This window comes from Ursus maritimus, unplaced genomic scaffold (assembly GCF_017311325.1).
Source record: "Ursus maritimus isolate PB19 unplaced genomic scaffold, ASM1731132v1 scaffold_21, whole genome shotgun sequence".
NCBI lineage: Eukaryota > Metazoa > Chordata > Mammalia > Carnivora > Ursidae > Ursus > Ursus maritimus.
The window spans coordinates 20,081,309-20,107,610 of NW_024424564.1; the positions used below are offsets into that span (position 1 = coordinate 20,081,309).

Consider the following 26,302-nt stretch of genomic DNA (forward strand, 5'->3'; position numbering starts at 1 on the left):
AGCTGCGAAGAGAGACAGTTTGACTTCTTCTTTGCCGATTTGGATACCTTTTATCCCTTTTTGCTGTCTGATTGCTGTTGCAAGGACTTCTAGTACTATGTTGAATAATAGTGGTGAGAGTGGGCATCCTTGTCGTGTTCCTGGAAATTCAAATCAAAACCACATTGAGATACCACCTTACGCCAGTTAGAATGGCAAAAATTGACAAGGCAGGAAACAACAAATGTTGGAGAGGATGTGGAGAAAGGGGATCCCTCTTACATTGTTGGTGGGAATGCAAGTTGGTATAGCCACTTTGGAAAACAGTGTGGAGGTCCCTTAAAAAGTTAAAAATTGAGCTACCCTATGATCCAGCCATTGCACTACTGGGTATTTACCCCAAAGATACAGACGTAGTGAAGAGAAGGGCCATATGCACCCCAGTGTTCATAGCAGCATTGTCCACAATAGCTAAATCATGGAAGGAGCCAAGATGCCCTTCAACAGATGACTGGATTAAAAAGATGTGGTCCATATATACAGTGGAATATTACTCAGCTATCAAAAAGAACGATTTCTCAACATTTGCTGCAACATGGACGGGACTGGAGGAGATAATGCTAAGCAAAATAAGTCAAGCAGAGAAAGACAATTATCATATGGTTTCACTTTTTCATGGAACATAAGAAGTAGGAAGATCAGTAGGAGAAGAAAGGGAAGAAGAAGGGGGGTGGTACAGAAGGGGAATGAACCGTGAGAGACTATGGACTCTGGGAAACAAACTGAGGGCTTCAGAGGGGAGGGGAGTGGGGGAATGGGATAGGCTGGTGATGGGTATTAAGGCGGGCATGTATTGCATGGTGCACTGGGTGTTATACACAAGTAATGAATCATGGAACTTTAACATCAAAAACTAGGGATGTACTGTATGGTGACTAACATAAAATAATAAAAAAGAAGTAAAAAAAAAGAAAAGGAGATTTAAAGAATTAGCAAATTATAGTTGTACTTTCATGTTTATATCCCAATTTTGAGCACAGGTGTTACTATGTGCTGGACACGAAAATCTTGGCTGCAGTAGTAATGAAAATCTTAGGCAAGAATGACTCATTCATTCACCTAGCCATTAACTATTTAAAAACATTTAGAAATGTTTATATTGTTACAATATCTAGGGGGCTTTTTAAATGGTTACTTCATAGAGACAAAGGAAAAAACTCAATCTCTGGAATGAAAGCTCCATTCAGTTTCCTGTATGGTTGAGGTAAGCATAATTATGTTCACTAATTTTAAATAATATTTACAAGAGTTGTGACATTAATTTTCAATTCCTTTCTGTTATCTTAAAAGGCAAAAGGGTTGTTCTCTATTTATATTATATCCCTAAAGTGCCTCTGTTCTAAATGATATTTGCTAAAACTATACTAATGTGAAATAGCTTAAGGAAATGAATTTGATATTTTACTACATTTTGACCATAAGGAGTTATATTATTTTCTTTCTTGAGCATTTCATTCAAGGTTCCTTATGGTAACCTTGCATAGTAATAAGAACAATATAATTTTACCCATTTTATAGATTACCAAATTTAGGGGAGGGGTTAATTGGCTATTCATAATCACATTGGCTATAAACAAAAAGTAGACAAAAGCCCAAGGCGTGTTTATCCTTGATCTGTTATTACTCCTGTGGTACTGGGAGGTTTATCAGATGTCACTCTTGGCCATTTTCTAACTAGAATTTACATAAGTACTTGGTGCTTAGTTGTAAACCAGTTGTTAGTTTGTTTCCGTTTCTCTTTATTACTGAAAAGAGTAAGGGTACCTTAAATTAGAGACTCACATAATTCATTTGTAAACTTAGCAGACCAAAATCAATCAACTCTTCAAGCAATCTCATGTAATAAGTTGAAAGACAACCTAATTGAATTTACCAACTACATTTCATTTCATACAAAGTCTTCTGGATGTTATTTTTTGATATGTTGTTATAATTTTATAAAACTTTCGAGGTTTCTACTGGGCATTAATCATCCCTAAACAGCTTTCTCTGGGAAGTTATTTTGATTAATGAATTTGTTTCAAACAAATATTATGACATTTTGATTTGAGGAAATTACTCCATGTTATCCTATTTCTTATTTACATTTTTGAGAACAGTCTGTAGCAATTTATCTCTGTCTTTAAAGAATCTTACACATATTTAATTGTTAATAAATATTAAATTGTCTTAGTCTATTTTCTAATAGACTTTCTTACAGGTCTTAAATGGTGAGCTAAGAATTTAGAGAATTTTTAAAATTTAAAAGTATATTTTTAAATTCTTCCCTCCTTATTCATTTTTTTTAGTTCCAGGTGCAATATTTGATTTACAACTTGCAGAAGTAGAAGCTACACAAATACGTATTACTTGGAAGAAACCACGACAACCAAATGGAATCATTAACCAATATCGAGTCAAAGTGCTAGTTCCAGAGACAGGTGTAATTCTGGAAAATACTTTGCTCACAGGAAAAGATGAGGTATTCACTTTCATTTCACATCTTGGTGAGCCCTTTCTCCTTGGTTTTGGCCCTGATAACTTGGAAGACTTTTCAGCATTCAAACCTTAAATATTTGGCATCATGGTATAAAATGAAGTAGATTTGGGCTATGTTGATAATCTAGCTAGGTCATATTTCATTTTAGAACATATATTTTTAGTTAAATGCTATTATTCTTTTTCAGCATATAAAAATGTTAATTGAGCAATTAAGCAGGACTGAAGGTGTTTCCATAAATGAATATAATTTGGTAATTCAGTTAATGAGTTGTTTAGAAACTCCTGTTATGATTTAAACACTCCTTCTAGGCTTGCTTGCAATTTGGAACAGTTGCCAGTGAAAGGCACAGTATTTAGTAGATGTTGTTGACAAATGACTTGTCCTATTCAGTCTTTGGGAGCTAATTTTTTCAGACCTACCTCATTTTAAAAAAGAACCAAACAGAGTATGTTTGATTAAAGAAAGCAAATGGGGGCACCTGGGTAGCTCATTTGGTTAAGTGTTAGACACTTGGTTTTGGCTTAGGTCATGATCTCAAAGTTGTGAGGGCGAGGCTGTGTCCCGCTCCCTGCAATGAGGGGAGTCTGCTTGAGGTTCTCTCTCTCCCTCTGCCTCTTCCCCTCCACCTGCTCAGGCACTCTCTCTCAAATAAATAAATAAATCTCGGGGAAAAAAAAAAAAAACAATCGACTCAATAATGGAGATTAAGTCATTCATAGATAGAAAATAAGAAGACAATGTGTTTGCCTCTATTCACAATGGAAGTCTTATTTTTTCCCTTTTGTTTCTGTTAGAAGTACAGGCCACACTGGTTTCCTTTTCCTGTCTTCATTCACCTTACCTAGCCAGCTATTCACCTTGTGAGGGCCCTGTAAGCCTCCAGACTAGTCACATCCAAGTATGCATACAAAAATAAATGTACTTAGGACCAGTGAATCCAATCACAGGCCTTGCAGGAGCTACCTGATGATTATTCATCAATTGGCTTCTACTGTTTTGGTTCAGAATCACTGCTTTTTCTATCTGTGCTGTTATTTTTCCCCATTCATATTGTCCATTCTATTTCTAGTCTCTGCTTTCTTCCATTTCTTGTACATACTTGAAAATTGATGATGCTATGTACTCAATGCACTCTGGCTGCCCAGGATTTACGACTCCAAATTATTCACCATCTCCAGCACAGGATTAAAATTCAATCCTATGTTTACTTCTTTTCTGTGTGTAAAAGATGTGAGTTATGCTTTCTCTGATACTCTAGTTGACAACTCAGGCAAAGGGCAAAAGCTTAAACCTTTGCTCCACCTGAGAAGGTCTTAAATTAGATAGTTAGCTGTTTTGGGACTAGGTGACATCTCCCACTTCTGTTAATGACGTCTGTTGAATGGCTTGACACACCTGTTTTTCTCTTGAAGCTAAGATGTTCTAGAAAGACTTCTTTGTGATTCTGCCTCTGTCTATATGACTTGTAATCCCTGTGATACACTGAAGAGAACATGAGCTTTGGGTTCATATAAATCTGGGCTGGTCACTTAATGGGCTCTGCAGTAGAGAGATTAAGAGCACAGACTTAGGAGACAGAATACTTGGGTTTAAACCTTGGTTTTGCTATTATGGTTGGTTTAACCTTAGGAAAGTTGGCCTGACCTCTCTGATCTTCAGTTTCCTCTTCTCAAAGGTAGAGATTATAAGAGTCCCTATAACAAGGGTATTAATGAGGATTTAATGGGTTAATGTGCATGAAAGAATTTAGAACAGTATGTGGTATGTAGTAAGTGCTATGCTAAATAATTGTGACCTTTTGTGATTTTTATCATGGCCGTGAAACTTTCACCCTGATTGACACTCATTATTAGTTTCTTTATCCTCTCTCAATAAAAGGGCACATTACTTCTCCTTATTTATGATGGTATTTTTCTTTATTAGATCAGGCCTGTTGATATTTCTGTTTTCCCATGTGACTGATGCTTGGGTTCGTCTTTCAGGAAGTTGATGTGGGGAGAGAGATATGGCAGAGGCTCTAAATCCAAATGGACTTGGGTCTGCCACTTACTAGTTCTATAACCTTGGACAAGTCAACTTTTGGAGACTTGGTACCCTCATTTTTAAAGCAGGGTGTATATACGCACCTTACAGGGTGAGGAGTAGGAGAAATAATAGATAAAACCCCTGGTTTAGGGTATTCATTTATTACCCTTCATCTTGACCTTGATACTGGATAAGGACTCTTACCTTTCATTTACTCTTCTACTTCTCAAAGTATGGCCTCCACACCCTGTACAAGAATTATCTAAGTCCTTGAAATCTTGTTAGAAGTCACCCGTGACCTCCTAAGTGTCAGATAAGGTGGTTATATATTTTTAAGTGTCCCCATCTTCATTATCTCCTCCAGAATCCATTTTTCTGCTCTCCCACTCTCCAGCTTTTGAGTATTTTCTGCCTCATGCATCCTCCACTTTCATATGCTGTGACTTTGCAAAATTTTGGTCTTGTGTAATGAAAAAATGAAACAGCTAGTTCTCCTATAATTTTATAACTCCTCTATAAAGGCATTCCAGACAGTTCTGTTTTCAGCCTTCTTCTTACACTTTCTTTCGATGATCACACAATTTCAATCACGGCTGCCTACCTGAATGATCCCTTTGCCTTGCTTTCTATTCTGGTCTTTCTCTGACATTCTATTCCTAATGGCAACCATTTGTAGAGAGGTTCTGTCAGGTTTGTCACATCTAAACTCATTTTCCCTCATAAAACAAAACAAAAATCCTTTTTGGGATAATGGCTTGGTTAATGACCAGAAGGAGGAGACAAAGCTGGGATACAGCCTAGAACAGATACTCGACAGAGATCTGGGGATGGCGATGGAGACCTATGAAGGTTTCCACAGGATATACAAGAAGAAAGTCTATCCAGACAATTAATAGTTTCAGTTATGAGGAACAAAGTCTGGAGAGAGACTAATTTGATGCCTAGATACCAAATAACTAAACTTAGAATTCCTTTATTCCTTGGACTGGGCACACCATAGCTCTCTGACCTGAAGGTCATCGTCTAAGCACTGAGAAGGTCTTTATGGTGCTTTTACATGCCTTATATTTCTCTTTTCAGATTATGGCATTGTTATTCTTTCTGTCATAAAAGCTCAAAACCATGGGACTCCCTCTGACTTGGGTTATACTCAGCATTCAATAGTCATTCGATATTAAGCCAGTTATTTTTACCTCCGAAGGGTGATTCATACATCTATATTTCATTCCTGTGTCTCCACCGCAGCTCAGGATTGCATAGTCTCTTGCCTGGACTACTGTTGTCTTACTGCCTTAGTTTTCCATCGTTGTATAACAATTTGCCACATTTATTTATTATCTCACAGTTTCTATGCCTCAGGAATCCACACAGCTTAGATGGATTCTCTACTTAGGGTCTCGTAATGCTGCAATCAAGGGCAGACCGTGCTGTATTCTCGTCTGGTGGCTTCACTGGGAAAAAGCCATTTCCAGACTCACTTAGAGTTTCAGCAGATTTAATTTCCTTTTGACTGTAAAACTGAGGGCCTCGGCGTTTTGAAGACTAGCCTTAGTCCCAGCTCATAGAGGCCTCCCACAGGATTGTCACAAGGATTCTCCCAACATGGTCATATAGTTCATCATGCCAGCAAGGGGAATCTATACAGTATAATGTAATCATAGGAATGACATCCTCTCACCTTTGCCTTATTTCATTGGTTAGATACAAATCATAGTTCCCACACAACAGGAGGGGATTATACAAATGCATGAACAGCAGGAGGTAGGAATAATAGGGGGGCCACATGAGAGACTGTCTACCGCACTCTCCCAGCCCACTATTTTATATTTCACACATCTATTAGAATAATCCTTCCAGATTTAAGTATATTACTTATACTTCTTTTTAATGAGAAGTAACTAAATAAGAATTGAGAACAGATGGGGAAGGTATATATCTATTTAAGAAATCTAACTCCTTAGTATCATTGCAGAAAGTCAGTCACCCTTATTGAAATTTTTTTCCAGTGATATTTTATGGTTTATTTCTTAATAAATAGGGTTTATTTGAGCATGCTGAAACATGTATAAAATTTTACTTTCAATATTTAAACAAATACTTGAAAAAATATATTAGAAAATTTAATCTCAGCATTTGAAGACTTTTATTTCAACTGCCAAATTTATATATGAATTGCATATATAACATGCCTAATAAATGATTGGGAATCCAGCCTCTGCTAAAATATTTTATCAACTCTGATAATAGGGTATCTACTGCAACAAAAGCAGCTCCTATTCTATGAACTTTAAAATACTCTTTTTTATGACCTTTCATAAAATATTCTTCTTTATGACCTCTGTATTTATTAAGTAACTACAAAATTCCAGGCACTCTGTTAGGTCCAGAAAATACACAGCTAGATAAGAAACTACTCTGTTCTTTAACTGTTTTGAACTGAACTAATATTCAGTTCAGTCTTCTAATGTTTGCCAGTTTGTCCCATCTCTCTTCTCTAGACCCACATGGTATGAGCTTGGAATTTTGAACCAGGGAAATGTGTTTCAATCCTACCTCTGCTATGACTAGTTTTGTGAACTTGAACAGATGACTGTAAAATAGAGCTCTTGACACCCAACTCTTTGGGCTATAATGAAGTGATATCACATAAGTGAAAGTACTTAGCACCCTATTTGACGTATAATAGTTTTAAATGTTATTCTTTGTAGAAGTAACAACAATACACAATGATTTAATTTTTTTATCATTTGAAGATGATAGTCATGATTTTCGTAAGGCTTAACGTCCTCAGTTTCTCATCAGCTATGGTTTCTGGAGCCTTCATATTATTGATTTCTCTCCTATGTATATTTTCCAGTTTGTCAGTGAGCCTCTTAATCATCTGAATACAACATTCCATATGTAATTTGATTAGATCCAAATTGAGAAGAACTATTTTCTATCTCGATGTTCATTTCTTCTTTCAATGCAAAGAATAAAATCAATTTCTTTGCGAGACTCATTCCACTGAGACTAAAGTCTGTAAAACCCTCAAGTCATCTCTCCATAGACTGTTCTTAAGTTGAATTTCACACTCAGATCTCATCCTGTGCTTGTTCTTCTGGTAGAATCCTGGGGCATTTTCTCCTGAAAGACACCATCTTGATGCCTGGTGTTACAAATTTCTGAGATTCATACGGATACATCTTTTCATCTGATTTATTTCACAAGTATATCAATATTTGTCCTTGGTGAACATGAGAAGAAAGCCAGCTAAATGCTTGACCAATTGCTATGGAATGAAGCTGACAGGACTCAAGAGTAGTTTAGGAATGCTTGAGATAAAGTTTATTTTATTGACCATTAGGAACAGAAAAAGAAACCTTAAAGATTTGACACTTAAATAATATGCAGAAGGATACAGTATCCATTAGGTTTCCAAACATATGTTAATTGCAGACTTTTCTTTTTACCATTGCTTAATAAGAGAGTATAAATCATGATATAGTCTGTAATAAAATATAGAAGCATTTCTTAAGAATAAGTCAACTGTTTCATTAATTCAATCCAGTGGACTTCCAGTGAGTCTAAATTTTGATAGATGTAATAGAGATTTTTTTTTAGAAATAAAATCATATTAGCTATAATGAAGGTTATAGCACGTAGAATCAGGTTGGTTTATACAGATGGATTAGGAATTTAACTCTGAAGAACTTGTAATTCTTTCACATAAATTCCAAAGATTCCTGGGTAGCGTATGAGAGGACTTTCATGTTGATGAACTGTGACATTCACAAAGTCAATTGTGTTCAACCAAGGGAGATTTTGCTCTCCACTTGGCAATCTCTGGAGACATTTTTCTTTGTCACAACTGAGAAGATGCTTCTAGTGGGTAGGGACCGGGGATGCTGCTAAACTTCCCACAACAAAACATGATCTAACACAGAACGTTAGTAGTGCTGAGGTTGAGAGCCCTGGACTAACTCAGTGAGTCTGAAACCTTGAGGAGTTGCAGTGGGCTTCTCCTCCCTGCCATTTCTCTCACATCCACTTCGGCCCCTTCCTGTTACTTTCTTAAGTTTTAGTTCTTTCCCATTATTTTTGCTCTTAAAATAATTGTCTTCATCATTTGAAAAACATAATATCTAATGCCTTTTTAAAAGAGGCAAAGTGTGAGAAATATTCATGGCACAGCCCTCTCAGTGATAACGAATAGCCTTCCGGGTTGTTGTGAAACCAACATCCAAATCATTGCCCCAGTTAGGGAGAGTCTTTCCAGAATACCAGCATTTGGGAGAAATTCAGAAAGTCAAAATTTAAGTCAACTCTTATATTGAAATGGCAATTTGTCAACAGAGATGTTGAACTTAGTTAATTGTTGGGATGCTGTGGCTTAACTCTCAATAATTTATCGGACATGGAGTATAAAATGTTGGGAGATTTAATGCAAAGTTGTAGTTCACGGGGAAATTGTTTGTACTACTTCATTGTACCTTCTGCAGTGCTTTGTACACCCTAGATTCTCAGAGTGGCTGATTGATAGTGGAAACAGCTGTGTGCTTCAAACATAAACTATTGACTGGAATACCAGAGCATCTCTGAATTATGTGTTTGTGATTCATGCCCTCCCTGATTTCCCTGTGGAGGCAGAGCTGAAGTGAGCCGTTGGAAGATAGAAGACCTTTAACTTGTCCCACATAGAGTTCCCTATCCAGAGTTCTTTATTGCAACAATTTTAGAATAGATCTTATAGGTATCGCCCTGCTTTTCATCACAATACTCTTCTGGCTAAAGATGTAACAAGATTTAGATAATTTTATTTTATAAATATCATTTAGAGAACGAGAGATTTCCTTGGATCATTTCTCCACTCTTTTATATCTTAGAAAAGTTAATATTCCAATGACCTATTTTTGTAGATGGTTAAACAAACTGCCTTAAAATTTCTTGCCTTCCTGAAATTTTTCCTGAGCACCTCTTACGTTTTTTAAATACTAAGTATTGATGTTACTTAGGAATAAAAACCCTGTTTTTGGCTCTAGGACTAAAGACAACCACAAAACATGTAAGATAATTAAAAGATAAGTGTACCAAAACTTATTTACCTAAATAAAACCTTTATTATATATTATAAGTTTTGAGAATATGAGAGCATGGAGTTGGGAAGGAATAAAATGATTTTCTTTTTTTTAAAAAGCATTTTTGTTTTTCTTAAAAAGGTGAGTTTTGAAGCAGAACTTGAAAAAGAATGGACCAAAAGCAAGTAGTTCTTGCAATGTCTTTTTTTTTTCTCAAAATGATTTTATCTTGGAAAATTTTGAACAGATATAAAAGTAGAGAAGAGAATGTAATAATAACCCCCTATTTGCCCCACACCTGGATTCAGTAACTAACATCCTGCCATACTGGCATCAGCTGCTTCCCATTGTTACTGTTGCCTTGGACATATTTTAAAATAAATTCCAGACTTCATTTTGCTCCTACATGCCTAATTAAGAACAAATCTCTGAAACTCATGGACATTTTAACTCATACAATAATTCCATTACCACCACTAACAATTATTAATATTGTCTTGGTATCTTCTAATATCTAGAACATAGTCAAATTTTCCTGATTATCTTCGAAGCCTGTGTTGGTAGGTATGTACTAATTAGAATCCAAAATCCGCACATTTCATTTGGTTGTTAAGTCTCTTAAGGCAACATTTACTTTGATTAATGTTTAGTCTTATTTCCAAGGTTGAAAAACTACACAAAGTACCTAATGGTATTTGCCCCAAATACCCTTTCCTCAATCACTTACGCTGCGTAGGGAGGGAGAAGGGAAAGAGTCGTTTTGTTATCCCCATAGAAATTCTTTCTGTATTTATCTGTAATGTGCCCCTGATATTTTCACTTCAGTATCTGTTACTTGGTGAACTTGACATGTGCGAAGTACGTTATGGGATCTAGGAGCAATCATAGTTACTTAAAATATTCTTTAGGTCCAGAGCCTTGGATAGGCTATTTGAAAGCTATTGCCATGTATTTTTGTTCATGTCTGTAAGTAACTTCACTTAATCAAAGATAAACTACTGTTATTGACGTATCAAGCAGGCATGCAAGCCTCTCACACCTCATATGCAAATGAGAACACACAGAGAAGCAAAACATATTTTAATATGGCAGTATGCCTAGAACACTTACTTTTGGGGGTGAATAGTTTTATTATTATTTTTTTTTATTATTTTTTAAAGATTTTATTTATTTATTTATTTGACAGAGATAGAGACAGCCAGTGAGAGAGGGAACACAAGCAGGGGGAGTGGGAGAGGAAGAAGCAGGCTCATAGCGGAAGAGCCTGATGTGGGGCTCGATCCCACAACGCCGGGATCACGCCCTGAGCCGAAGGCAGACGCTTAACCGCTGTGCCACCCAGGTGCCCCTGGGGGTGAATGGTTTTAAAATAGTTTATTTATGAAACCTCTGTATGAGGATGTCTAATTTTACAATAAAGTAACTTGAATCAGAAACAAATATCCCCTTCATCCCACAATACAGTATTGATCTCTTAAGATAATGGAGTGATCAGAATGTGTTAAAATGATGCAGGAGTTTAATAGCTCTAGAATGAAATCTGGGAAAGAATGAAATCTGGGAACATAAAGGAAGACAGTAGTTGTGGAAATAGTACTATCTTTTTAAAAAGTATGATTCCAAAGTTACTAGTTTTTTAAACTAAATACTTGAGTGAAGTCATTTTTAAGTGTAACTGTTACAAACGGTCATTGTAAGTGTCTGTTTTTAATTTCAGTATATAGATGACCCCATGACTCCAGAAACTGTGAACATAGTAGGTTCAGCAGAGATATCTTCAGACCTGTACTCGCTTGCTTCCGCTATATATAACAGTCATCCACTTAATAACTTTCCTGTGAGGAACAGAGCTGAAGACCAGCAGTCAGCAGTTGGTAGGTACAATTTTTATGTTCTTTGAAGTGTATTTCCAACCACCAGTACTGGCTAGCCCAGATATGAACCTTAGCTTAGAGTTCAACTGAATTATTAATGGTTCATGGGCTGGAGTCAGATTTTTTTCTTCTTCAACTGTTGGATAACCTCATGCAGCAAATGGATATGCCACACAGGCAGGAGTTGGCCCCTCCTAACCCATTTGACCTTCCTCCTAGAGAAAGTAGCACCCTAGAGTCTCTGGCCAAGCTGCATAGACAATCAGTTATTACAGTTGCCAAAGCAGGTGTGATGGGGAGGGATTAACATATCTTCAAATCATTTACAGGCCTCGCATTCTCTGCAGCTTTTGACTAATAGGTTTTCAAATGTCACTAAAGGTAAATAGGTCAGAAAGTTACAACTCTAGTGCATGGGGTGATAAACAGGTGTAGGTGACCCCAGCGATGTGGTGATGTCATTAGTGTATACACTTGCTTTTCAGGGTCAATGGATCTTATTGTTTCTAAAAGAAGAATGCCATATATAGCAAATTAAAAATACTCGGTTACATGACACAGATCTAAATGATCTCTCTGGTTATTCTAAAAGTGAGAAGAATATATTTTTTTTCATTGCCTTTTTTTCTGATTTGGTAGTTATCTCATTCCAAATTAAAAGTGTTATGTTATTTTATTAATGGTAGAATTAGCCAAAATTTCACATTACGTTCAGTATATGTTTATTTCATTTACTGATCCATTTTTTTCCTGTGCAAAGACTGGAGCAACACTAAAAATTAAGAGGCCCACAATTTCTGATACAGATGTTTCCTTCAGTATTTGTTTGGCCTAATTGTTATTTAACATTGTTGGAAACACAGGTTCTTAATTTAAAAAAATAACATTATTTGAAATCCTTGCTCAGACATAATTTTGTGTCAGTTATCCAAGCATGCTTACTTTAAACCTCCAACGAGTTTAATAAAGGTATGGTGATTTTTTAGTTCAAATAAGTCTCATTTCAATAACATTCACATTACAGCATAGCATCGACTTATAAAATTTTAATATGATATTATTACCTCATCTTTCATTTCAGAAAAAAAATCCTAGCCAGTTCCTTTCAGAAGGTCGTATTTTCTCAAAATACTAGTCTCATGTTCCAGGATGTATGTATTCTTAATTATACATGTTTATTATTTACACATATTTTTATTATTTTACATACAGGAGTACATAGAGAAATTAATGACAAGTGTGAAACCAAGTTTAAGATTTCACTCTGTGAGGAAAAATAATTTTGATCATGATTTTTTAAACTGATTTCAAATAGGAGCTATAAGGAATCTGTCTATCACTGACGTTGCTGCAGAGCAGCTGTCTTATGTTATCAGGAGACTTGTACCTTTCACTGAGCACATGATTAGTGTATCTGCTTTCACCATCATGGGAGAAGGACCACCAACGGTTCTCAATGTGAGGACACGTGAGCAAGGTAAGAATGTATTTCCTTTGAATTAATTACCTGCAAATACTGCTCTTACACATTGTAATACTTTTTCTTTTTGTTTGCATTAATTTTTCATTCTTCTTTACAAGTGCCAAGCTCCATTCAAATTATAAACTATAAAAATATTAGTTCTTCATCTATTTTGTTGTATTGGGATCCTCCAGAATATCCGAATGGAAAAATAACTCATTATACCATTTATGCAATGGAACTGGATACAAACAGAGCATTCCAGATGACTACTACAGATAACAGCTTTCTCATAACAGGTAGAACAATCTTTTTTCAAACACTGCTTTTCTGGTGAAAATATGCATCTCTTTCTGCCTTAAATACTGCAGGACACGTGCTGCATCATTTCAGATTTTGTTATGCTGTGCTGCCATGGATATCTTGAAAAATGTGCAGAAATAACTTGATTAAATGTGTTTTTCTTTGTCTATATTTATCTACTAAAAATGAGATAATCAGATCACAAGCATTATAGGCACATATTTAAGCCAGAGAATTTTATATCTGGAATTGAAATAAAGTATTAAAAGCTGGAATGAATGAATCAATGAATGTGAAAATCAGCTGAAGTAACTGAGCTGACATGATGTTTGTGCCAAGTCAACATAGTCCTAGCAGCGTGCCAAAAGTTATTTTTCAGCCTCAGATGATTGCCCTAATATTTAGGAAAGAACTAAAATATCATCAACATGGGAAGACCCTCATGCTCAAGGAATTTTGGGAGAATGAGATTACAAGGAAACTGACTTGGAGAGCCAGTCTCCCAAATAAATTATTTTCACTGGTGCTGTATCAAATGACGCTAATACATGAATGTTATTTTATGATCTTTAAACAGATTACTATTATCATTATAGGGTTAAAGAAATACACAAAATATAAAATGAGAGTGGCTGCCTCAACCCATGTTGGAGAAAGTTCTTTGTCTGAAGAAAATGACATCTTTGTGAGAACTTTAGAAGATGGTAAGAATATCAGGTGCATTTTTAATGAAAAGAAGCAAGTAGTGTTGCATGCTTACTGCTATCTACCTCATGCTCCCTTTAGTGGCTGAAACAGCATGAAAAAATACACGTATTTAAAATTTTGTTTTCATCCCTCAGAACCAGAATCATCACCTCAAGATGTTGAAGTTATTGATGTTACTGCAAGTGAAATAAATTTGAGGTGGTCACCACCTAAGAAACCCAATGGGATTATTGTTGCTTATGAAGTGCTGTATAAAAATATGGACACCTCGTTGATGAAGAACACCTCAACCACAAACATAATTTTAGGGGGCTTAAAACCTTACACCCTCTACAACATTTCTGTCAGGTCGTATACCAGATTTGGTCATGGCAATCAGTTATCTTCTTTACTCTCTGTAAGGACTTCTGAGACTGGTAAGTTTTTTGTTTGTTGTTTAAGAACACATAGTAATGAAGTAAACATGGCTGACAATTGTCATATTGTTTATATTTTAAATAACCTAAAATCACTCATTCTTTTTTGTATAACCCAGAAATTAATTTGTTTTTATCTGGGAAGGTGTGGGGAAAAGGCTTGCTGTGTCCATTGTTAAAGTCTGATTTACATATATGGGAACTCCAAAATAAAATCAGTGAATTTTTCAAATGAAAGACGTTGAAAAACCAAGGAATCTTTCAGTGTACCTATCAAATAACTACATGCTTTCAAATTAGGTAAAAGCAGAACATACTCGTAAGAATAGATTCCTGTACTCCAATGAGGTACGTACGTAGAAAGAGGTGCAGAGTAGGAACACAGGAAGGGCATGCCCAGTTGAGCCTTATGGAGGAGATAGCATCTGACCTGGATCTTCAAGAGTAGGGTAGAATGGATGTTATTGAAGTTGTTGGGTGGGCAAGGAGGGGAGTATCCTACCTAAGGGAAATCATGGAAGCAAGGAATTACTCTTGTGTTTCGGTTTCGGTGATAGAAGAACAAATAGCATAAGGCAAGACATTTTGCCTGATGATTTTAGTTTATTGTTATATTATGTTTAAAATCATGTTGGAGCATCACTCATAATCCAACTCTAATTTATGCTGAGAATTAGACTAAATGTAAAATTACTGTTTTTTACCTACTTAAAAAAATTAACTATTTATTGACTAGCTACTGGCTGAACCATATGGAATTACTATTCCTGTGGGTCATAATGGCCAAATATCAGCAATTTCATATGGTTCAGCCAGATGCTCTGTGTGAGGCCCTCTCTCTAACCTTGAGGATCCTAAGTATCTAGTAAAGCAGCTTATCTTTGAACAGGAGTACCTTCTTGAGACTGGTCACAGAAATGAGTGTAATGAGATGACACAGAAGAGCTTATGGAGGGAGGCAATCATGATTGCAGGCCTGAGAGAGTAATGAAAGGAGTGTTTTATAGCATCAAGAGTTATCCCTTAAAATGAAATCTAATTGATGTTAAACCATATGTTGGCATATTTCATTGCTTTCATAGATATTGTTTTTTAAATCAGTATTTCTTTTAAGAAAATATCTCCTCTTTACCTGACCTAGCTTTATTTTACACTGGGTCAAGGAAAGAAACAAGCATATTTTAAACACCTGCAAAGCGCCATGGGCTATGCCATTGGCTTTCATGAAAATTAACTTTTTAACTCTAAAACATTAAGGTATTATTATCTTCATTGCCTAATAAAAAACAAATCTAAGAGGTCATCTCTTCAATAAATATTCAGCAAGTATCTGCAATATGCCAAGCCCTACTGGGAATATAGCACTGTAAATGAAAGTGAATTTCTACCCTCCTAAAGTTAAAATTAATTGGTGGATGTTTAATTGCTTAAGGTCACCCAGCTGGTAAGTGATGAAGCTGGGCCTGGAACCCAAATGCATCCGACTATAAAGCATATTTGCTTTCACAATATAATCTCTTTTAGAAGCCATCAATAAAGTTGGTAAATTATAGAGTATATCTAGGATTTTTTCTGTTCATTGTTGCAGTAATATTTTGCTGCTTGGGTTCTGCACAGCATGAGGAAGGAAAGAAGAACTTTCAAAGTCCCTGTTATATTAAACAATCATTATATTCATGAATGCTTATCAAATACTTCACTACTTAAGTGGTCACAGCATCAAGAATACTTTATCTTAATGATTATCTATAGAATAATCGTTTTTGTTTGCTGATACATGCATGCAATCTTTTATTTAGTATTGAATAAGTAAATTTTAGTTTCATTTTATTTTCTGTTATATGAGCTTAATTCTAAGGCAGGGGTAATAAACCTTAAGTCGATATAAGAATTTAATTTGACATGTAATTAAAAATGAGAATATTAATGTTGAAAGGTATCTTACAAAACACATACAACCCTTTATTTTATAGATGAGGAGACCTAGAATTACTTGAGCGAAATTACTCAGAAATCAGAGTAGATGAGATGTAATGTTGGGACTTGGATGTAAGCCTCCCTATAGTCATTTCAAGCCTCCTGGCGAGAAAAGTAAAGAGAAAAAAGAAACAACTAATGCCTGGACTTACCCATTTGGGTGGGTGAAGGTCATTTTGACACTAGACTCTTCAGCAGCAAAACAGACTGAATAATAGGGCATAGTGTTCAGTGTCCATACTTACAATTCTAACTCTCTGTCCTAAAGTAGGGTACTCTCAACATCTTTGCATTCTTCATCCAGATGGAAAGAGTGGACAATGAAATCTACATTAGTGACTTTTCCCATAATATGTGTGCTACTATTGAGCCACAAGTCTTGGCTTTTTTTGCAAAAGAGGAAGCTAGAATGTTAAGTAGTCTCAAGGTATCATTTGAAGCAAGATGTACTCAAGAATGGCTATTTGGGGGTGCCTGGGTGGCTCAGTCGTTAAGCGTCTGCCTTTGGCTCAGGGCGTGATCCCAGGGTCCTGGAATCGAGCCCCGCACTGGCTCCGTGCTCCGCTGGGAAGCCTGCTTCTTCCTCTCCCACTCCCCCTGCTTGTGTTCCCTCTCTTGCTGGCTGTCTCTCTCTGTCAAATAAATAAATAAAATCTTTAAAAAAAAAAAAAAAAAAAAGAACAGCTGTCTGTTACCCTGTTACCAAGGCTTCATATTCTTATTAAATACAATGAATTTATCTCTACTCTTAATATAAAAAACAAGAGCCCACTTTTCAATATTATTTCATGAGAAATTGAAGGATTGGTTAGTGGTGTGTGAATGTTGCTAGCTGCAGATAAGAATAAATTATTTGTGCACATGCTTTATCTTGATTGGGGAGTCAGAGTTTACTAATGCTTGGGAGTAAAATACTCTTGTGTTCAAGCAGAAAAGATCAATACAAGGTTGATCTCATGGATGGGTGTGTGTGTGTGTGTGTGCGTGTGTGTGTGTGTGTGTGTGTGTGTGAAAGAAAGACTGTGTGTTTATGTGTGTTTTAAGTATAGAATGTACAGTTTGCAAACAAGATTAATTCATGTTTTCTCATGCTTAGAGTTCAATAATCACGTAAAGAACTTTAAGTTCTCATACAAATTACCTTTTGATGATCTCTATTTTTCTCTTTCAAGATTTAACTTTCTTTATGGTAAGCCTTTAACAAAATGCCTTGAATATGTCTGATGTGGGGTAATAACCACTAGTGGATAGTAACCTAGATGTTGACCACACTTTTGTGAAGAACTCTATAAATTTATGTATATTAATGAATAGCATTATGTTTCTACATATGCTTCTATATATCATTGTAACTGTGTATGCCAAACAATAATCTTTTGGCATAGTCAAGGTAACCTGTCACTTCCTGTTTTAGGACCATCATGAGCAAACTTTTCTTATTTTTATCTTTTAAATAGATTCAGCTTTTTCCAACTGATTCTAATAATTTACTTTGTATTCATGAGTTATCTATTTTACACAATACTATTCCAATTGGACACACAGTGTTAGTCCAGAAAACTCTAAGTCCGTCATTGCTCTCCAAAATCAGTAAGTCATCAAGTCTGTCTTCTTTATTTTCCCTGAATCCAGCCAGCACTGGTTATCCCCTAAGGATAAATGAATAAAAATGCAAAGGATATCACCCTGGGGTCAGGGATGCATATTTATACTCTGACTACTGGTGGTAGGCAGACAACTCCAGAGGGACAACTTAGCAAGTTCCAAGGAGAATTCTTCAAAATCAGAAGTCATACTGAGTTATGAAGTTCAAACATAGTATTACTAACTCCTTTTTTTTTTCTTGCGTTAAAGAGCTAGTCAGTTCAATCTTGTTTTGCTTAGCTGTGAATTTCTCTCTTGTTTTTAAATATATTTCATGTCAGAACATATTTATTCATGACCTGAACAGGTGTTTGTGGATTCATATGCATTGTAGATATAGCAGTAAGACAAAATTCCCACTTTCCTGGAACTTAACGTTTTAGAAGTTCCACAGAAAATAAACCAGTAAACAAGTAATATATACGACTTTGGTAGTGGTAAATTCTAGTAAGAAAAAAAAACCAGGGAAAGAAAAGAGAGTTATTGACTAGTAAACGCACTATTTGAGGTAGAGGACTGAGAGAAGCCCTCTCTGAAGAAATTATATTTGCCCAGAGATATTAATAATTTATGAGTAAATTAGATGAGGATATGGAAGAAAAGTACTCCAGAAGGAAGAATAGCAATAGCCAAATTCCTCAAGTGGGAAGATACTTAATGTGGTTGAGGAAGAGCAGAGCATTTCTGTCATTCAAGTACTATAAGTTATGGGGAGAGAATTACCAGGTGAGGAGAGACAGGCTGGCAAAGGTAGACTGTGCAGATTCTTGGTTTTATTCTAAGAGGTTTGGAGTTTAATTGTAATGAGTAGCTCTTGAATAATTATGACAAGAACATGATAGGATTTGCAATTTTGGAGGATCATTGCTGACTATGTTGGATTTGGGAATGAAGAGGAAAACATGATTACTTACTAGGTATTTTGTTTGAATATCTGGGTGAATGGTGGTACATTTACTGACATAGGGAAGTCTGGAGAACAGGTCAGTTTGGAGGAAATTCAGTTCTGTTTTGGGCACATTTTAAGTATCTGAATACCTGTCATGAAGGCAATTGGATATGTAAGTTTGAAACTCAGGGAGAGGATCCAGGGTTGAATATACAATTTAAAATCAAGGGATGAGATAAAGTCACCTCAGGGGGTGTGTAGATAGCAATGAAAAGAAGCAGACACCTATGTTCTCGGGCAATATGACCTACAGACTTGAAGAAGTCAGAGTGGATTTAGTCAAGGACTAAGCAGAAGTGGCAGTTGTGAGGTAAGAGAAAAATCAGAAAATTGTGTCTTGCAATGCAAGTGAATAAAGATTTTCAAATAGAGGGAATTTATTTCCTATGTCAATTACTGCTGCCAGTGAAGTAAGATGAGATGAGGGTCTATAACTGATGAATGGTTTGGCATTATGGAGGTCACTGGTGACTTCATGACAGAAGGTTTCATGGAAAAATGGGGGAAAATGCCTAACTGAAGTGAGACTAAGACAGGATGACAGATTTAAAAAGTTGAGAGAATGAGTAAAGGTGAATTTTGACCAATTTTGATATGGCATGGAGGCCAGAAAGGAGCAATAGTTGAAAGGGCAAAGTGAGTCAAGTGTCTTTATTTTTCTTTTGCTGTGACATAATGTGTGTGTTTACATGTATACAATACAGAAATAAATCAACAAAAAGAGAAAAACCAATAACACAACAGAGAGGGAATAACTTAAATTAGAAAACTTCTGACTAGATAGAAAGAATGGAATCTAGCACAGAAATGGAGGGCTAGGCAAATTTTCGTTCACTGTTGAATGGATAAAGAAGATGTGGTATATTTATACAATGGAATATTAACTCAGCCATCAAAAAGAATGAAATCTTGGCATTTGCAATGACATTGATGGAACTAGAGAGTATTATGCTAAGCGAAATAAGTCAAAGAAAGTTGAATACTATATGATGTCACTTGTATGCAGAATTTAAGAAATGAAACAGATGAACATAGGGACAAAAAAGAGAGGAAAACCAGGAAACAGATTCCTAACTATAGAGAACAAACTGATGGTTACTGGAGAAGAAGTGGGTAGAGAGTTGGGTGAAATAGGTGATGGGGATTAAGGAGGGCACTTATGATGAGAACTAGGTGTTGTATGTAAAGAATGAATAGCTAAATTCTACATCTGCCACTAATATTACACTGTATGTTAATGAAGTGGAATTTAAATAAAAACTTGAAAGGAAAAAAAAGAAGTGCAAGGTTATGCCTTGAAAGGGAGTAAGGCGAGAAAGCAGTTAAAGGAAAATCAGTAGAAGGAAGATAATGCAGTTCTCTTCTGAGAGTTTGGGTTTTTTTTTAAGATTTTATTTATTTGTTTGACAGAGAGAGAGCATAGGCAGGGGGAGTGGCAGGCAGAGGAGAGGGAGAAGCAGACTCCCCGCTGAGCAGGGAGCCTGATGTGGGGCTCCATCCCAGGACCCTGGGATCATGACTTGAGCTGAAGGCAGATACTTAACTGACTGAGCCATGCAGGTGCCCCCCTTCTGAGTGTTTTTATTATCTCAATGAAGTGGGAAGCAAGTTTCTCAGCTTTGAATAAGAAGTGGGGAGGGATTTTGGCTGTTTGTGGACAGAGAGGATGGTGAAAACAAATACAACAAAGCTGTAGACGGAACTGACTAAAGTAAAATATAGGCTGCTGGGAAGTGGAAATGATTCATTTGAAATTTGAGGTTTTAATTTAAATGAGGCTAGTTAGCATGGAGTTTTGTTTTCTTTTGATGTTTTCAGCTGTCCTATTGCAGATCTGGAATAGCAATGAGCTCAGTTCAACTCGAATTGGAATTTTGCTAGAAAGCAAGATGGAAGCAGAAGGAGTTGATGGAGATTACCAGGGACGGGTTTTGGCGGTAGGCGATGGGCTCTGGCCTGAGTGAGTAGGGAGAGGAGGACATAGGGAGGGATGAACAGTGAAGTTATGATGAGGGTCAAAGAATTGTTGGATTGTCAGTACAAAGGTCAGTAAGCTGGAAAGATAGGAGGTGTTTCCAAAGAAAGGAATACTGGCAGTGACTGGTAATGACAAGGTTTTGGGTATAGCCATGAAAGCTAGTGGTTAAAGTGAGGTGGAGGAAAACTTGGAATTATGGAGATCAAGGAATACAGAGTCCAGGGAATTGGGCAGATCATTTGCATTGATGTTGACGTCTCTTAAGAATGGAGAGAGGAAGTCAGTCATCCAGGTGATAAAATTTTTCCCTTTTTAAGTTTTTGTTTTAATTCTGGTTAGTTAACATACAGTGTTATATTAGTTTCAGATGTACAATATGGTGATTCAACACTTTCATGCATCATCTGGTGCTCATCACAGGTGCAATCCGTAATCCCCATCACCTATTTCATCCATCTCCCCAACCTCCTCCCTTTGGAGTGAGACAATTTTTAAGGTGTTTGAAGAAGTGGCATAGTATCCAAGATGACTCTTAAGGAGGGGTAGTACTAGAGTTCTTCAGGGGTAGAAGGAAGGAGAAACCATCTGGATATGGCAAAGAGGAGCGATAAATGCAGCTACTGAACTCCTAGGCCCTATGGTTCTGGGGATTGTAGGAGAAAAACAAGTGACTACCTGTTACCCAAGAGTGCTAAAATGTAATGTTCTCAGCAGATCCAAGTCATTCAGATCTAGAAGGTTAAGAAAGCATTCAGAGGAGTTGAGGATGTTTCTCCATGTGATGGGTTGGCTTGGGAAGATACTAGAGAAGATTTTGAGTGTATGCAAAGGGATTATATGTGTAGAATTATATTGCTACATCAAACTATGTGTTAAACTACAATTCTTCCCAAAGTTTTAGAAATATCAACATTCATATGTCAGTTTTCCCTATTAGGTGTGCCTTATATTCCATAGCAGGTAACAACTGGGAGCAGGTGGTAATGCATCTACACTTTCAAGGCTTTTGAATCATGTTTTTCTACTTTATTAAATTTATTAGTTGCTACTAATTTATATCCGTTGTATTTAGAGTGCCAATAAAGAAAGGTTCAATTCTTTCTTTTGAAAGGAAAGATTCTTGTAATAGGACTTTGTAGTGGCAATAATGTTTATATAGTTTAAATTGTTTAACCCCTCAAATTAGTTGTTATTATTGCTCCATGCAGGCAATTTTTAAACCATTATCTTTGCGACTGTGGTCTTTCATCTCCCGTAAATATTTTTTTTGCCTAAAATGCATTATCACATCATTCATTGAGGATTTTCTGGTTGTGATTATCTGAATATGTTTTTCATTTTGCTTTTGTTAATTTTTCTAGGTATAGAATTCCAGTTGGTTTTTAGTGAGGTCAATTTATCAGTCTAATTGTCATTCCTATGTAGGTGGTAGGTGATCTGTCCTGTTTTTTGTTTTGTTTTGTTTTTTTTTTTTTTTTTGGTGCTGTTAAGATCTTCTCTTTCACAATGATATGTCTAAATATGATTGTTTTAAAATATTTTCCTGCTTAGAACTTAATTGAGATTCCTTGACCTGAAGTTTGATATCTTTCAACAAATTTGAAAAGTCTTAGCCATTATTCTTTTAAATATTTCTTCTTCCTCATCCTGTTATCTTAGACTCCTTTGATATATATACTCCATGTCTCTTAACTGCCATTTTATATTTTCCCTATTTTCTTTCTCTGAGCTACATTCTTGATAATTTTTTAATACTGTCATCCTTTTCACTAAATTTCTCTCTATCAAAGGTGCTTTTTGATACATCAAAAGAATTTTAATTTCAGTTATTTTGTTTTTCTATTCTAGAAGGCCTGTCTGGTTCTCTTTCAAATCTGCTTGGCTATAAGTATCATTTATTATTATCTAAAGAATTTTTTGCTCATATTTTCAGTACTGTTTGAGCTGTTGAAATACATTAAACATTTATTTTTATTCTTTGGTAGATTCAATAGCTGAAGTCTTTTGAAGTCTGACTGCTGTGTGTTTGTGTCGGGGGGGCTGAGGGGGAAAGACAGAGAGAGACTGATTTTTATTTTCCTTTTTCTTTGCTATCTTTATTGGGGTCTGATTTGCTTGTGTGTTTAGCGATTTTATCAGTGAGCACATTTTCCTTGAAATTTATCCGTGGTATATTTATGTGGCCTGAGTTGAAGCTGAGTTCCTTCTGAGAGGATTTATGTTTGCTTCTGCTAGTTGCTTTTGAATAACATCAACTCTGTTACAGATTTGTTTTAATTTAAAGTCTGAAGTGAAGGTTCTTCAGGTTCCATGGATTTGAGCCACACAGGCTCTTAGGGATAAGTGTGCAGTTCCAAAACTGCATAATTTTTCTTTCTTTTTCACTTCTTCATCCATAATGGAGCGAGGGGAAAAAAAATTCTTCTCTGTTCTCTTTTGTATGGTGGGTTTACTTCTCGCTCCCTCTTCCCTGAGGGTGAACACACCACATTGTACAAGATCAGGAGTTACTACTCACACTGTTTTCTGTGGCATTCTGCAGAAGCATTGAAGGTACCCCCCTGAGTTGTCCAGTAAAATGGTTGAAATTGCGTGCTTTTGGTTTTCCAGTTTCTTATACAGGGATATTCCCTACTCTTCTCCTGGCCCAAGGCTTTCTCTTCTTTATCTGGAATTCCACACAGCTGTTAATGCAAAAACTCAACATCACCAGGATTGGCCAGTCTCCTCCAAGACAAAGCTGGCCTTAGTACCAGCTTCTGTTTCAGGATACCCATTTTTACTTTGTTTTTTGTTTAATTTTTTTTTTTTTGCTTTTGTTTTTAGCTACCACAGATTTCTAACTTTCTTGTCCAGTCTGCAATTCTTGTAAAAGTTTGTTTTAATTTTATGAAGAGTTTTAATTAAGATAGTCATTCAATTTAGGGTATCTATTTCAATATTTACCAGAATCAGAATCCCACAAGTAGTACTGGTATTTGAATATATGTAGAGAACCATTTTATGACCATTGAATTCAATACAATGAGAACATTTGTAGATACATAAAACTAGTATTTTATTTAATGATATCTTGTATCCTTGGGAGACTTGTTTGTTGCCAGGTCCTAATGTGCAACATTATATCTAGGAGAGGTTCCTTGCCTTGTCATACATCTTGTTTTATACCCAAACTAATTATTAATCTCTTATATATTATCATCATTAATGAAAGGCAAAATTGATTTTTAGATGTTTTTCAAACTTCTTTCTTGCATCTGTGTGTTCTGCAGTGAAAGACAGTTTAATACCATCTCAAGTACTTTAATAAAAATATCATCTGATAAGCATTATTCTGTAGAATCATAGAATGAATTTTCTTTTGAGATGCAATCTTTTCTTACATAGTTGTTAAGTGTATAAGTTTTGTGTCTTTTATTCCATTTAGGATATTCTTACATACATACCCTATTGCACGTGGGTGAAGACTTCAGCAAAATGTTGTTTTTTTTTTTCAGAATGTATTTTTAGGATAGAATTATTTTATGCATTTATGTTTCTGTTTTTTTTTCCCAGTGCCTGATAGTGCACCAGAAAATATTACTTACAAAAATATATCTTCTGGAGAGATTGAGCTGTCATTCCTTCCCCCTAGTAGTCCTAATGGAATCATACAAAAATATACAATTTATCTCAGGAGAAGTAATGGAAATGAGGAAAGAACTATAAATACAACCTCTTTGACCCAGAGCATTAAAGGTAAAAATAACGTATAATGTTGGGCATTTACATTAATATTGACAGGGGGCACAAAATATTAGTTTGCTTTTATATTATAAATGATAAATATGATTAGTTTTATACAGTGTAGGACAATTCTGTCTTTTTAGTTAAATAAAAAAGGAGTTCATTACAGTCACATGAAAGTATAAGTCAGTCCTTTGTCACATTATCCTATATCATTTTGTCTTTGTAATACGACTTACTATTTGAAACCACTTCATTTTCATTTAGTTTTTACTATTGAAATATTAATTCATTTCATAGTTTGCCTCTTGCATATTACTAAGGGATATTTTGTAAGTCATATCTATTTGATTTCTTTTTAGGATTGAAGAAGTATACCCAATACAAGATTGAGGTGTCTGCTAGTACACAGAGGGGTGAAGGAGTGCGGAGCGAACCCATAAGTGTATTGACTGAAGAAGATGGTAAATATATTAGTGGATATAGATATATTTTGAATCCATCACATTTCAAAAAAACATGTATTTAAGATGAAGATACAATGTAAAAATTCTACTAGACTTGGGTATCAGTTGTGTGCCATTCCAGCATTATACAGAGATTTCATTGTCATGGAGTAAAAGAAGATAGCAAAGTCAGATTTATGTTCAATAAAATCAGGTATAAAATGCTCTTTTTTTGATTCTGAAGTCATCCTTGCTCTGTAAGAAATCAGCAATATTTTTTTTCATCGGAATTTTTAAGGCTAAAATTTTGGTTTGAAGGGTTTGAACATCAGCTAATGTACATTATGACTGTGTTTTTCAACTTTAATGTTCATGAGAATAGACATTTACATCAGTTTTGTAGTAGATTCTGTTATGTCAACCTGCAACCTTTTTTACTGTATTAGGATTAGCTTGCTAATGAGTTCAGGCCAGTTACCAGGTTTCTCTACATAATTTGCCAAGATGCTATTCCTGAATGTTAATAGCCTTCATATTGAATATTTAAACATGTCTTTTCCTAACCTGAATAAAATCAACTTTACTACTGAGACCACTTTACACTGGTACCTCACCAAGTTCTAGGCATATATCATGCTAAGAAAATTACTTTTGAGGAATATATTTGAGATTTAGATTTGCATTTTATGTTTTATACATTGTATATATTTGAGACTGTTATTTTTATTTTAATTTCTGCAAAGAGAAGTCCTATTGTCATGAGGGATGTATCATAAATGTATGTAGGGTATCTCCCACCTGCCTCTCTTTCAAGTTCTTCCATCCTCAAGTTTGGTTGCATTCTGTGGATGTTCAGATTCTAATCATTCACCAGGACAAAAATGTGCATTATATACTTCTAGAAGAAAGCTTTTTTCTGCATTGTTCTTATTTTATTCAAAATGACAGTCTTCGGAGCCTTGTCCATTTCAGGTCCTTCCGTGTTTTTGCCTCCATCAAATTACTTCATCAAAGCATCCTAGTGGGCTGCTCTGGTTTGTCCCTGGTTCCAAGTACTCTCATAGGTTGGTCTTCCTTAGTCATTGCATCTACTAACTATGCTTATTTCTCCAACAACACTCAACTGTCCAAATTTTCATTTTTTTATAGTTCAATTATTTGTGCTGAAAGAAAGTAAAAATTAACCTAATAAATAAATCCTTCCCAATGGGACGAT

The 26,302-nt window shown here is 35.6% G+C and overlaps 1 protein-coding gene across 1 annotated transcript in view; it reads left to right on the forward strand.

The window, feature by feature from the left end:
* PTPRQ (protein tyrosine phosphatase receptor type Q) overlaps nt 1–26,302 on the forward strand; it is a 194,147-nt gene that overhangs the window by 21,416 nt on the left and 146,429 nt on the right. The window contains exons 9-16 of the mRNA XM_008710346.1: nt 2,328–2,500; nt 11,321–11,477; nt 12,793–12,954; nt 13,059–13,238; nt 13,839–13,946; nt 14,085–14,366; nt 24,470–24,652; nt 25,003–25,104. Of these exons, the coding sequence (XP_008708568.1) occupies nt 2,328–2,500; nt 11,321–11,477; nt 12,793–12,954; nt 13,059–13,238; nt 13,839–13,946; nt 14,085–14,366; nt 24,470–24,652; nt 25,003–25,104 (1,347 nt within the window). The remainder of the gene's footprint in view (nt 1–2,327; nt 2,501–11,320; nt 11,478–12,792; nt 12,955–13,058; nt 13,239–13,838; nt 13,947–14,084; nt 14,367–24,469; nt 24,653–25,002; nt 25,105–26,302) is intronic.